This window comes from Amphiura filiformis, chromosome 6 (assembly GCF_039555335.1).
Source record: "Amphiura filiformis chromosome 6, Afil_fr2py, whole genome shotgun sequence".
Taxonomy (NCBI): Eukaryota; Metazoa; Echinodermata; class Ophiuroidea; order Amphilepidida; family Amphiuridae; genus Amphiura; species Amphiura filiformis.
The window spans coordinates 38,898,744-38,912,206 of NC_092633.1; the positions used below are offsets into that span (position 1 = coordinate 38,898,744).

The 13,463-nt window shown below is 38.8% G+C and overlaps 1 protein-coding gene across 2 annotated transcripts in view; it reads left to right on the forward strand.

Annotated features, from left to right (window-relative positions):
• Nucleotides 1-13,463, forward strand: part of LOC140155400 (prolyl 4-hydroxylase subunit alpha-2-like) — an 82,440-nt gene that overhangs the window by 7,182 nt on the left and 61,795 nt on the right. Inside the window, exons 2-5 of one of the 2 annotated variants that reach the window (XM_072178244.1) lie at nucleotides 3,468-3,658; nucleotides 5,069-5,242; nucleotides 5,812-5,996; nucleotides 10,523-10,583. In XM_072178244.1, coding sequence (XP_072034345.1) covers nucleotides 3,468-3,658; nucleotides 5,069-5,242; nucleotides 5,812-5,996; nucleotides 10,523-10,583 — 611 coding nt within the window. The remainder of the gene's footprint in view (nucleotides 1-3,467; nucleotides 3,659-5,068; nucleotides 5,243-5,811; nucleotides 5,997-10,522; nucleotides 10,584-13,463) is intronic. The other variant, XM_072178243.1, reaches the window with a different exon arrangement.

Sequence of the window (13,463 nt, forward strand, 5' to 3'; positions counted from 1 at the left end):
AAGCCGAGTTGTTTTTTTTCACAACAAATAATGATGTCGCCCGTGTTATATGAACGATAGATACATGACAGCAACTAAAAAAACAATACCTTTATTCTCATTCTTAAACACTTCAATTCAAATAGAAATATCATAAGTATTACAAATTTTAATCAAATTAAATCCTACATTTTAAAAGGAACTACCTTGGGCTTAAAATCGATCAGTCCTGTTGTTGCTATGCGCCTCCGATTGGTTCAAATAGCGAGCACGCGTATCGCGTTGATGCACACCCGCTGACCCGTGTGATATCGTGTCATATCACACTGGTAAAGAACCAATGAGATTGCAGAAACGTTCTCAAGTGTTTAAGAATCACTGCTATAACACCTTATCAGTTCGTTTGTTGCACATGATGCAGTCATGTCTACAGTAGAATTCATCTCGACCTTTGCAGGACTTAACCCCATTAAAAGCTATTAAACCAAGATAACACTCATTGAAACAGCTCAACTGATTAAATCGGATCTTCTCTGGCTGTGCACATGTGACTGTTTTCATGTGCGATATCGCAATAAAGTTTGTATTATAGCTTCAGTTGGGTAACGAAAGGAAACAATGGTATGTGTACTTTTGTTCACGAAATGAGACAATGGCGTGCTTTTTGTAAACCAGCATTCTTGAAATGAGCAAAATAATGCAACATAATGATTGTTGACTTAACACGGTTTGGAAATAATTTCTTCATATTTTTGGTGTTATCTGTCGTTTACATATCCTTCCTAAAACACAAAAGTACGACCCTCTCCAAACACCTAAATTAGCTAAAAATTTAGGACATGTTACAAAACTATATTGTCTAGAATTTTAGAAGAGTACTTTTAATATTGGCCGGTTATTTTTCACACAGCGACGTTAACTAGGCAATGTACTATTACCTATAACATTAACTAAAACACCAAAGTACGAATATTTCCAAACATCTAAATTAGCTAAAAATTTAGGACATGTTAAAAACTATATTTTCTAGAACATTAGAAGAGTACTTTTAATATTGGCCGGTTATTTTTCACACAGCGACGTTAACTAGTCATATCCCCATACTTATAACGTAGGGCTATTTGTAGAGGTCACGCGTCAATGGGAAAGAGCACGGTGTATTGTGTATAGGAAAACGGACAGTAACTGCAGTATGAAACGCTCATTCGTTGGATTTGTTGGTTTCATACTGATAGTGATACAATCAAGGTTTCAATGTCATTGGCTGATACGTCATGCCACGCCGCCGCGGCAAGTGATAAGACTCTGAACTAAAGATGTCAACAACTCGTACCGTAACTAACAAACCCATGACCTGGGACCCATGACAACCAAGAGTTTGACTTACAAACTGAACAAAATATATTTAGGCTCATTAATCTATGAGCAGTTTTTGAGAAAAGTGCCAAATTTGACACCGAGTTTGAGTCCCGTACTCCTTACAGATGTCAAGAAAATGTATTTCTAAGATTTGACCCCAGATGACATTTGACCCGACACCTCTGACCCCTGTATGATGTTCCATAACGTTCTCCAGGTCATAAGGTTTGTTGCCACTGAGTTTGAGCCCCGTACCTCTTACAGATGTCCAGATTATTAAATTCTGTAAAGTGTTCCCTGGGTCATGATATTTGTTGTCACTAAGTTTGAGCCCCATACCCCTTACAGATGTCCAGATAATATAGTTGTAAGATTTAACCCCCTTAATGACCTTTGACCCCAATTCTGTGTGTAAGGTATGGGCACTGGGTAAAGCCGATGCACATGTGTAAGTGACATCATTGTGCTATGTAATATGTGGCAGAAGAAGCATTTTGAAAATATTTGGTTATATACCGAAAATGCCCCTTTAATGACCTTTGATCCCAATTTTGTTTGCACCATATGGCCACTGGATATAGCCGATACATATGTGCAAGTTACGTAATTGTATGGTGTAACATGTAGGAAGAGAAGCATTTTGAAGTTTGTTGCCAGAAGAAGAAGAAAGAAAGAAGAATCGGATAGCAAAACAGTACCTAGCTCGGGGGGTTGAAATGCATTATCAGCAGATATCTTTCGGTTTGAACATCTGCAGAAGTACAGTATCCTGTGCTGTGTTTGGAAAGCTATAAACTGTGGGTGTGTTTGTTTAAAATAACTAGTGTACCTGTAGCTGTAAGAGCACCTGTAGCCGTGATAGTGCTTCCGTGAAGTTTAAAATGTAGCTCCTAGATTACCTTTGGCCTTGATTTGAAGTTCCACGTGTTCCCCTCATATCAAGGATTCCACCCACCAAGTTTGAGCCCGATCGGACAAAGTTTGAAATTTGAAGCCTCCGTGATGACCTTTGACCTCGGTTGACCTAAATTTTACTTCGGGCATATATTCCCCTCGTATAAAGGATTCTACCCACCAAGTTTGAGCCCGATCGGACAAAGTTTGAAATTTGACCCCCCCCCCGTAATGACCTTTGACCTCGGTTGACCTCAATTTTATTTCGAGCATATATTCCCCTCGTATAAAGGATTCTACCCACCAAGTTTGAGCCCGATCGGACAAAGTTTGAAATTTGACCCCTCCGTAATGACCTTTGGCCTCTGTTGACCTCAATTTAATTTCGAGCATATATTCGCCTCGTATCAAGGATTCCACCCAACAAGTTTGGGCCCGATCGGACAAAGTTTGAAATTTTGACCTTGACCTCCGATGACCTTTCAAACCACCCCATAAACGTGGAATGCCCGATACCTATCTATATCCGAAATATCGGAACGATGCGTCGAAGCACGGCGAAACGCATAGACGGACAGACAGACAGAGCTCATTATTTTATTAGTACTAGTGCACCTGCAGTTGTAATGGCCCTGTAGCTATTAGGGCACCAGCTGCATGATAGAGATACTGTTTGACCCCTGATGACCCTTTTTGACTTGATGACATGTTCCTTACATGACCTTTGACCTCGGTTGACCTCAATTTTGTTTTGCGCATATATTCCCCTCATATCAAGGCTTCCACCCACCAAGTTTGAGCCCGATAGGACAACGTTTGAAATCCATGACGTTTAATGTTTTTCATGCTCCCCTCATACGAAGGTTTCGACCCACCAAGTTTGAGCCCGATCGGACAAAGTTTGAAATTTGACCCCTCCGTAATGACCTTTGACCTCGGTAGACCTCTATTTTACTTAGCGCATTATATTCCCCTCCTATCAAGGATCCCACCCACCAAGTTTGGGCACGATCAGACAAAGTTTGAAACTTTGACCTTGACCTCCGATGACCTTCGAAACTACCTGGTAAACAGCGCACGCCCGATACCCATCTATGTGTGAAATATCGGAACAATGCGTCGAAGCACGGCGGAATGCATAACCGGACAGACACACAGACAGACAACGGCTATTATTTTAGTAGTATAGATAGATCTATGAAAAATAAACAAGCATCTAAATCTATTTCGTACAGATTGGTTGAGGAAATAAAGCAAGAACGAATCAATCCATCCTCAGCACGCTCAAATGGTGATTCCCCAACGCCCACTGGTGGTAATTTCATCGATCTTGGTAATCCGATCCAATCCTACTTATTGCTACGGAGATTGCGGCACCAATGGCATGAAGTAAAAGGATATGCTGCAGATTTGACGAATCAAATGCGTATGTAAACTAATTAAAACAGGTCTTTATGTCAATTATCACATACGTTATAACGAGGATCATTCAAAAAGTTCTGACTGAAGTTCGTAACGGAATTCCCAAGAGTTGGGCTACATGGGTGGAACATTTTAGAGCTAGAGGGGACCGACACAGAAGGCCACACTTGAGAGTCGTTATTGGTCAATTTGGAGGAGCTCATTCCGAATCGTTTATGTGTATTAATTTTTCATAAAAGTTGTCGAAAGTCCACACACAGGTCATATTCAAGTTAGGAAACATCGCCAAATAGGTAATTGTTTATAGGGTTGTATGGGGATTAACCTTCTTTGTAGTTTTCCCCAGTAACGGAGTATTCTAGTGAAAACTATTCATTGTCTGACTTATTTTACATGACGAACAATGTGAGATCAGTTTCGTTGAAATGGAGCTTTTCTCTGTAGATCCTAAAATTTGACTTTTGACCTTTTTTTCTATAACTTGAAAGTAGTAAGTTCCCAGCAAACACAAAAACGTTTTAAAAACATTTTAAATAAGTTATATTTTGGCTTTTGGTTTAGGTAAAAACGTTTTAATAACATTAAAATGTCGGGTTATATAAAGGTCATGATAACGTTTAAAACGTTTTGTATGAAAACACACTACAACAATATTTTTGAATGTTTTCAAAAAATGTTATTGTAAACTATTTTTGCAAACATTTTTGCCAAATATTGTGTCAATACTTAAATAACATTTATATGTTAAAATATTTGAACCCAGCAAACACAGAAATGTTCTTAAAATGTTTTTTTCAAAACTTTTAATAACATTTAAATGTCGGGTTATATAAAGGTCATGAAAACGTTAATTGAAAATATTTTGGGCAAACATTTTTCGCAAAATATTTTTTCAACCCCAAAATAATATTCTGTTTAGAATGTTTTGTATCAAGTTTTCAAGAATGTTTTTGGAATGTTATTAAAACGTTTTTATACCCTTTATATAACCAGACATTTAAACGTTTTCTGTAAAACATTTTTTTTTGCTGAGCAGTAGATTATCAAAAAATGTTTTTTAAGGTTATGAAAACGTTTTATACTCTTTATATAACCCGACATTTAAACGTTTTCTGACAACCTTTTATAACTTTTTGCGAATGATGTCGAAAACGTTTTGTGTTTGCTGGGTTGATACAACAGTTACAACTATACTTTCTCTGAATCCTTAGAATGAGAGGAATAGTTTGAAGTGGTTTATAATCAAAATACTTTGGGTTATATGTTAAACCATTAAAACTGGACTTTGACCAAAACTGAGGGCGCAATGCGTGTGAAACCCCCCCCATTAAACTCATCGAGCATTACAGTGCTGAATTTAATAAACCAAAACACTCCATTTATCAATTTATATTGCTTTTTATAAAATATAAAGATTACTTGGAAACCTTTAGAAGACTCTGGAATTCAGACGGGACATTTCCATTGAAAGAAGACCTCACAGGATCAGTTAGAGCTCTACTGCGCCTTCAAGAAATTTACCAACTGAAAACATCAGACCTGGCACTCGGTCGATTACTGGGGCAGCAGAAATCAGCACCCTTGCTTGGTAAGTTGTCCGTATATCCTTCAGATAATACGCGGGTTTTGGGATTTTCTACCGGAAGTCAATTTGTGCTGAAGATCCTTCCCACAGTGCTGTAGGTGCACAACAATAGACACAGCTCTGAGGTCAATCATGGGTTAATCCATCCCCCTTTATTATGCAATACGCATTTGTGGGAAGGAATTTCGACACAAATTGACTTGCGATACAGAAACTCAACATCCGCATATCCCTAGTATTAGCAATGCCTGTTAATAGAATTGCAGATTCATACGTAGTGGTAATAAAATTAGAATAATTTAAAATTAGACTTCAACACTGCTTGTTTCTTTCGCTTATCGGGAGCGCTTTCGATTATTCCTTGTCGTCAGCCGATGCTGTTAGCTATGATGCTTTTCTTGGAAATGGTTGGTCTCAGTAAAAACCCAAAATTACGAAAATGTCCACTCTTTACGGCAATTTTGAACAAAAATTGGTTGATTTTGCCACACCCCTGACGACGGTAAGTGTTATTTTAAATTATGCTCATTGCCTATTATGTTTTTTAAAATTACTTTTCTTTGATTTTAAAGCTTCCGATTGCTTCGACATCGGCCTTGAAGCGTGGATACACAATGAACATTTTTATGATTTAGGAGTAGTCGCTGAGTGGATGATGGAAGCACTCCGCAAAGGGAAACAAACTGATGAGTCTTCAGAAACTAACGTTACACGAGAAAGAGCCGAAAAGTTGCTTAAACTGTCAGAGGGAGATGAGGTACGTGTTGAGGCAATTATGGTCATTAATTTTTTTAAAAACACCAGAAAAAGAAACAATAACTTACCATCTGACTCGCTCGGTGACAGGTTATGCAAAGGGCAGAGCTCTGCAAACTGTTGGAAGAACATGAGTACCAATAGGTAGAACAAGTATGCATAATAAATAATATTCCCTGCAATGACAATAGCCGCATTAGTTCAATCGCGTTTTCTTCCCATGTTGTCAACTTCGCTGAACAAGGAAGGCCCCTTTATCCTTTTCTGTCGTTCTGGTTGGTCTAATGGCAGCAGCCAAAAAGTTAAAAGCTTTATCCAAAAGGACAACCCGATCTTCCAACTAAACTGCTGTATATAATCGGTTTACATATATACATTATAAGGTAAAGGAGAAGATCCTGTATAAACAGTAATCGGAGTGCCCATCTCTCTTTCATTGGCGATTGGGCCAGACTCCTCCATATAATGTTACTGTATCGGGATCGCTACACCTCCTCAACAGCGAGTCTGTTACCCCCTTGTTACCTTCCCAGCATTAAAGAATGCCGGTACCCATTTATACACTTGGGTGGAGAGGAGTAATCGAGATATAGTGCCTTACTCAAGGGCACAACACGATGGCGTCGCCGGGGCTCGAACCCGCAACCTTCCGATTATGAGTCGAGAGAAACTTACTATAGAGCAGTTCTGGGCCCTGGTTCTGGGTGACTATATTGACGCCCTCTGTTGGTCAACGTACATTACATTAAGGTTATCCTTGCTTTCTTGATCTTCGGGCCATTATATATTGGAGCTCAATCAGTTGCAAGTTGCAGCCTGTGTGTTTTTTAAGCCCCGACGAGCTGGGGCACAGTATCAACAAATTACATCAAGGTCGCAAGCTAATGGAGTTCCAATATATAGTGGTCACACAGTGCAAGAAAGCAAGGTGAATGCTTAACTTTAAAGTTATCGACAGGCCGTCACCCATTTCTCTTTTGGGATAACCCTTAATTTCGCTCATTTTCTGCCCTCTATCGGGAGCTGATTTATTTTGAGCACTAATTGGTTCGCTTTAGTCCTGCGGGGCAACCTTGAACAATATCGTTATTGAGTGCTTTTGAAACGCATCCTTCTTTCCATATTTGTTATTCTGGGACTAATAAGAGAACCGTTATTAACCAAAATCCATACAATAACCCTATTATATTACAACTAATCCCTAATCGTAATCCAACAACCCTAATCCCTAACCTCCGACCTAATGCTAATTGGTTCCTTTAACACTTGAACAATGTCGTTATTGAGTGCTTTTAATCCTCTGTTGTTCTGGGACTATAAGAGAACCGTTATTAACCAAAATCCATACCATAACCCTATTATATTACAACTAATCCCTAATCGTAATCCACAACCTAACCCTACCTCTGATCCTAACACTTAACCTAACTCCGACCTAATGCTAACACTAACCTACGCCCTAATTATAAAGCCATACGATCATATAACATATAATTGGTTAATAAACCTGATTTTTTTACATAATTTGTAATATTTCCACATGTCCCAACTTGCACCTAAATGGAATCAGCCAAATTGTTTGTATTTGTAGGTCAACAAAGTTCGAAATAAAGTCATAATTCATGAATGACTTTATATCCTCCCATAGAACAGTGGACTTCGGTTGTATATATAAATGCGCATATATAAATGCGCACGTGACCAGATGGCCAGTGCCATGTTCGTGTTACCTCACTGTCAATCACTGAAATTGCGACCACAGTTCCAGGTGGTGGCCGCATTGCATTCTCTAAATTCAGTAAATTTTCATCGTCAACCGTGTAATTGAATGGGATTATTTTGAAATTTTAAAACGCTTGAAATATCACAAACAAATAGGCCTATGTTGATAAATAATATAAATACAAGCTAAAACCGTTGGGGTTCGATAATGAACCCCACAAAATTAACCGACTATAGAGTATGCACTATGCAATAAACCCAAGCGGAACGAGAGTTGCTAAGTAACCGCTAACCGAACCATAAACACCGTGACATGCATGATCAGAGAGCGAGTCTTCAATTTCCCCATAGCTTCCCACGTTGTACACACGTCAGTCGAATTTGGCGGTGTTCGTTTGTTTGTCCTCCAAGTTATAGCATTGTTCACTTTGTGTTGAACATTGTAAGTGGGCCTCACTAATGACATAAAGGTTACTGTTATATCATGTCAAGAGGCCACTTTCATGAATAAGCTAAACAGCCTATGTGGAGGAATTGTATGCATGAGCAATCACACCAATGACGTAGTAATGAATACCCTCTATATTGGAAAATGCCATACGGCCGGGCGGTTTCACAAGTTGCCGGCTCGATCATGTCATCCGCCGCCTGCACAGTTCTGACCTTGTCCCCTTTCATACTTTCATGCCGTTGCGACAAGAGGCATGACTTATCAGCCATTCACAAGTCTTGATTGTGTCTGTTTGTCTACAATGCGCGTGTGTCACGCCGCTCTGCGGCAAGCAGCATAATAGTATGAAACCAGCACTACGTCATAGATATGGCCAATTGGCACGCCCATTTAGCACGGAAATTATGAAATATAAGTTTGTAAATCAGCTATATCTAGCTTTTCCGTAGTTAATTTTTTTTTTTCCGTGATGGAAAACGTTAATAAAGAGGTTATCTTTCGGGTCAAGTTATTTTACCCTTTGCAATCAATGCCACTATTTTGCAAAAGCAATTTTCCTTGCGACCTGTCATTTTCCCCTATACTTTTGCACGGGGAGTTTATGTACATCCGGGTACCTTATATCGTTTAATACGGTATGGCGACTTGTAGATGTCACGTGCGCATTTATATATACAACCGAAGTCCACTGTAGAACTGCATGTTAAACGGCCAAAATAACCAGTAGGATTTCTTAAACTATACCTTGTTATTTCAGCTCAAAATGGATAGCAATCCTTCCCGACTATTATTACTAGTGTTATTTCAGCATTTTGAGTATAGAATAAGAAATTTAAAATCGGAAGGAAATCGTACATTATGGTTTCACTCTAAACGTAAACCTAACCCTAAGTCTAACCTTAACTATAAAAAAAAAGCGCAGTGATTTATAGTGCGCTACGCACAGGCACAACGACTAGACGTTGATCCACAAGCCTCAGCACACTTTACAGGTTGTCGCTGACCACTATGGCCCCACATCATTCCATAAGCCATTAAACAACAATTCAGGGACTTAAAGCTGCTTCAAGAGCGCACACCCTAGACATTCCACAAATAACATTCGCAACCAGGATCAGCTCCCCGAGTTTCGTACGGGTTACAACGAGACAAATTAGCAGCAAGTTCCTTGTCCAGGGGAATTTCAAGCTAACTCAATTACTACTATATTACTATACTACTAACACTGATCCTATCCCAAACCTAACGCTTGTGATAGGATCAGAAATCTGACCCTATTTCAGATGTCTGATCTGTCCTATAACCAACGCCTTAATCATAACCCTTAAGCTGAAACTAACCCTAACTATAATTCTCAAACTTAATCCTTACACCTAACGCTATACCTAACACTAATTATATCCCTAATCTAAAGCCAAGAATTCTCCGCGTTGCGGAAATTCAATTCGGAGGTAAAGCGGAAAACGCATTTCTGAGAAAAAAATAAAAAAGATAAGCAAAAATGACCTAGAAAAAGAAAAAAAAATACAATTGAAAAGAAATCAATAAAATACTAAATGAAATGGGTCTTCAAAATTCATCAAAATAATAGATTTACCGTACAATGCCTGTCCTACCTCCCATTGCAGCTCGAGTATCCCACAATCCTTTGCGCGCCCGACTAAAAATAGCTTTTTGGGGCTTTCCCGACCTTTTGAACGTAAGATTCTTGTGAAATTTTATTATGTCAGAAATGTGCTAAAATTACAAAGCGGAGAAAAGCGGAATTTAGCATTTGTAAAGCCGAAAATTCTTGGCTTTACCCTAATCTTAACCATAATCATAACCTAAAATGCCCGAAACCCTAACTTTAACCCTTTTCGGACAAATGTCCCTTCAGACATTCCGGCTTTTCCCATTATGACTTTGACAAGAAAAAGCTGGAAAGACCAACAGCAATATTTCCATAAAAAATAGTTTTGTATTTCTTTTACATAAATGTTTTTACCGTCAGATATGTCCAAATTTGATTTTGACCCCAACAGATTCGGCAATACAAAGAAAATCACTATTAATTTTAATACCGGCGCATAATGTCGCCAATGCGCGTAACTCTTGTCTATCGCGATTGAATTTGGGTCTATTGATGTGTTGTAACCTTCTCGCACGTAATAAATCTGGTAACATCACGTAATATTTCGATTTATTATTAAATTTCAGATTTTCCCAGAACTACAGCATATTAGGCTTAGATTTTTGTTGGGTATCATACTTCATCAAAGTACATTGCATTAGTGTAAAAATCTAGATTTCTAGAAAAATTGAAGATGGGTCATGAGAAAATGTAACAAGTTATAAATCTTCTCACATTTTAGGCAGCCAATGTGCAGAATATGCAGAATGCAATGAACATCGTCTATCAACTTGTAAAACAAGGTATGAGTACTCCATAAGCTAAGATATTATTTTTTATTGTAGCCTAAACTGAGTAGAATAGTTTTAATATCAACAATAAAGATGTCGGAGTATGAACACCTTTTGTTCGTACTATACATAATTTTTGTACGGTTTTACGTACCAACTCGATAAGGACGACAGCTAGCATTGGAAAGCTGTTTCATTTGGCTAATTAAAACGAGAAATTAAAAAACCAAGAAACTAACAAATATCAGGTCCTTTAAAGTTTTCAACATCGAAAAATATCAACCAAAAAACTGGTCACTAGTTGGCAATGGAGGAGCGCAGTCCATTTAAAGAATATTCAATTCATTCTAATTTTGAAATTGACTATAATAAATGATACTTTTTTTTTTGCCCGGTGAGGAAAATAGTAATGTTGCATAAACAGCGTGCGGCGTGACGCAGTAAAAAGTGCCCATTTCGACATCGTGCGGCCGTTAACCAGACAAGTTTGCAGGGGTGCAAATTGTGATTTCTTCCACAGGAGCAAGGATTTTAGGCTCAAGATTTCCTCAATCATACCAGACATCAGTGGCGTAGCTGCGGGGGGCGGGGGAGGTGGACGAAGCCCATACGCCCCGAGGGTTTAGGGGTCCCGAGCACAAGAGCGAAAATTAAATTGGGGCTGATAATGGAGAGCTGGGCCGGATTTACCATTGGGCCAGATGGGACATGGTCCAGGGCCCCCAATTTGGGGGCCCCTAAATTGCCCTATGCATCTTTCTGTTAACCCCAATAACAGCATGTTATTTGGCCAATAGAGCAAAATTATACAATTTTTATGCGCTTCGCGCGCATTCAAATAGCAAAATTAATGTTGATCTGGGGCTAAAATAGTCTGAAATTGAATTTTTCGCGTGCTTTGTGCGCAAATATCCTATTAACATCGGAACAAAATATGTTAGTCCCCCTGTATATTATACGTAAACCAAAACTTGGCCACTGACTGCAGTGTACATGCATTCCCCGGCACGTGAGTTCGGGGCCTCCAAATTTTGGCCTGTGTCAGGGCCCCCATAAGATAAATCCCGTCCGGAATAAAAGGGCCCGTACTGCTCCTTGTTCAGGGGCCCCTGATGCTTTTTCTACGCCCTTGCCAGACATAAAATAGCTTTATTCTGCTTTCGAAAGATGAGAATGTTAACATAGCGTTTATTTTTAGAACTATTCTATTTGTTAAGTCTTCGAGGTTCAAAAAAGGCTTTATAAGGACAATGTGCGCGGGGAAATTTGGAATTTTACACTAGTTTGGGGTCAATTTTGGTGGGACAGAGGCTGCTTTCCCCCTTTTCTGTTCCTTTACCCCCCATTTCCTCTTTCGGGTTTTTTTTTTGTCAGAGGGAGCACAACTTGTTCAGTTATTTATGGTTCTGCTTTTTAAATTTCCTCAATATTTTCCAGTTTGTCCTCTTCTCACTGACATTAGAATTGATACACTGAATTCCTTAATGACTTTTTATGTGTTCCCATAAAATCTTCGTTGCCGCCTCTCTATAAATTTCATCAGATATGATTTCCGCCTCTCTATAAATTTTCTCAGATATGTGCCCTGGTTGCACCTGTCTTCCACCTTCACCCACCTTGTTTTTTCCTGTTAGATTACATCGAATACCTCCTCTGGTGATGAATTTCCTCATAAATGCATTATAACCCATTTCCATATTCTAACAACACCTTTTTCTTTTTTTGCTCCTATACAATAATGTGAATTCCTCTTTTACACAACCAGTGTCTTTTATAGATTTCCTCTCTTCCATTCAGTAGCTTTTATGCCTCATAGCCCTCCCCTATTAACTAGTTATCTTTTGCTGAGATCTGTTTGCCTCTACGTCATCTTGTACCTCACTCATCCTCTTTTTCTTTCCTCCTTTCCCCTTCTCCTCCTCTTTTTTTCTTCTCCCTCCCTCTTTTTTCCTCTTTCCTTTTTCTTCCCAAGGCATTAATTCCACAATTTTGAAGAGAACTCACACAATATGCACATATGTACCGCACCGTATGAATAAAATTATAATGGGTTCTTACGAACACAATTTATCATAAATATTAAATAACGTAAATTAGTGACCTTATTCCGTCACCGAGAGTGATTTTGTATAATAGGGAGACGGGCGTATATATACGACGAAGTCCGGGGGGTACAGTGAAGGGGGTATCAGGCGCGTCCATGGACTCACAAAAAGCACCCTAAACACGTATTGCTGAGACTAAAATTTGCACCCCTAAACAAGTATATGTAGAGCGATTTGCTACCCTAAACAAGTAGTTGTCTTTTCCCTACCCTAAACAAGTAATTGATGCAATTATTACCCCTAAACAAGTAAACACACAGAAACAGGTGCTTTTTTCAGTTTGAAAAAACCCTATTAAGAAGCTGCTGCCTTGATCAATTTTGGAAATAACAGTCAGGCAATAGTCAAGAATTGAAATTTTATGTGAAATTACCCCTATTCCCGGCAACAATTGTCAACGAAGTCACATAGGTCTGGTCATCACGGCAAGTATGCCGAATTTGGCAGTTTCAAATCCGATACTTTTTCTCAGTTAATTTGATACATAAATGAGTATTCATGAAAAGCACTATAAAAATTAACATTTCATTCACTACTGCTTGTTTCTTGTGGAAAGTAATGTGCATTTTATGTGAAATTTTGTCCGTGAGTCACGCGATTTACGTATTTTTACCAACCACTATGTCTCAATCTCGATATAATATGTAAATACATGGCCAGCTGACGTCATCATATAGGCACGTAACAGGTTCTACAATTGGCTAAACTATAGTGTATAAATACCAATACGTAGCGTCATGTCCATTTGCATATATGATTTCCAGTCTGGTATGGGATATGAGTGCCT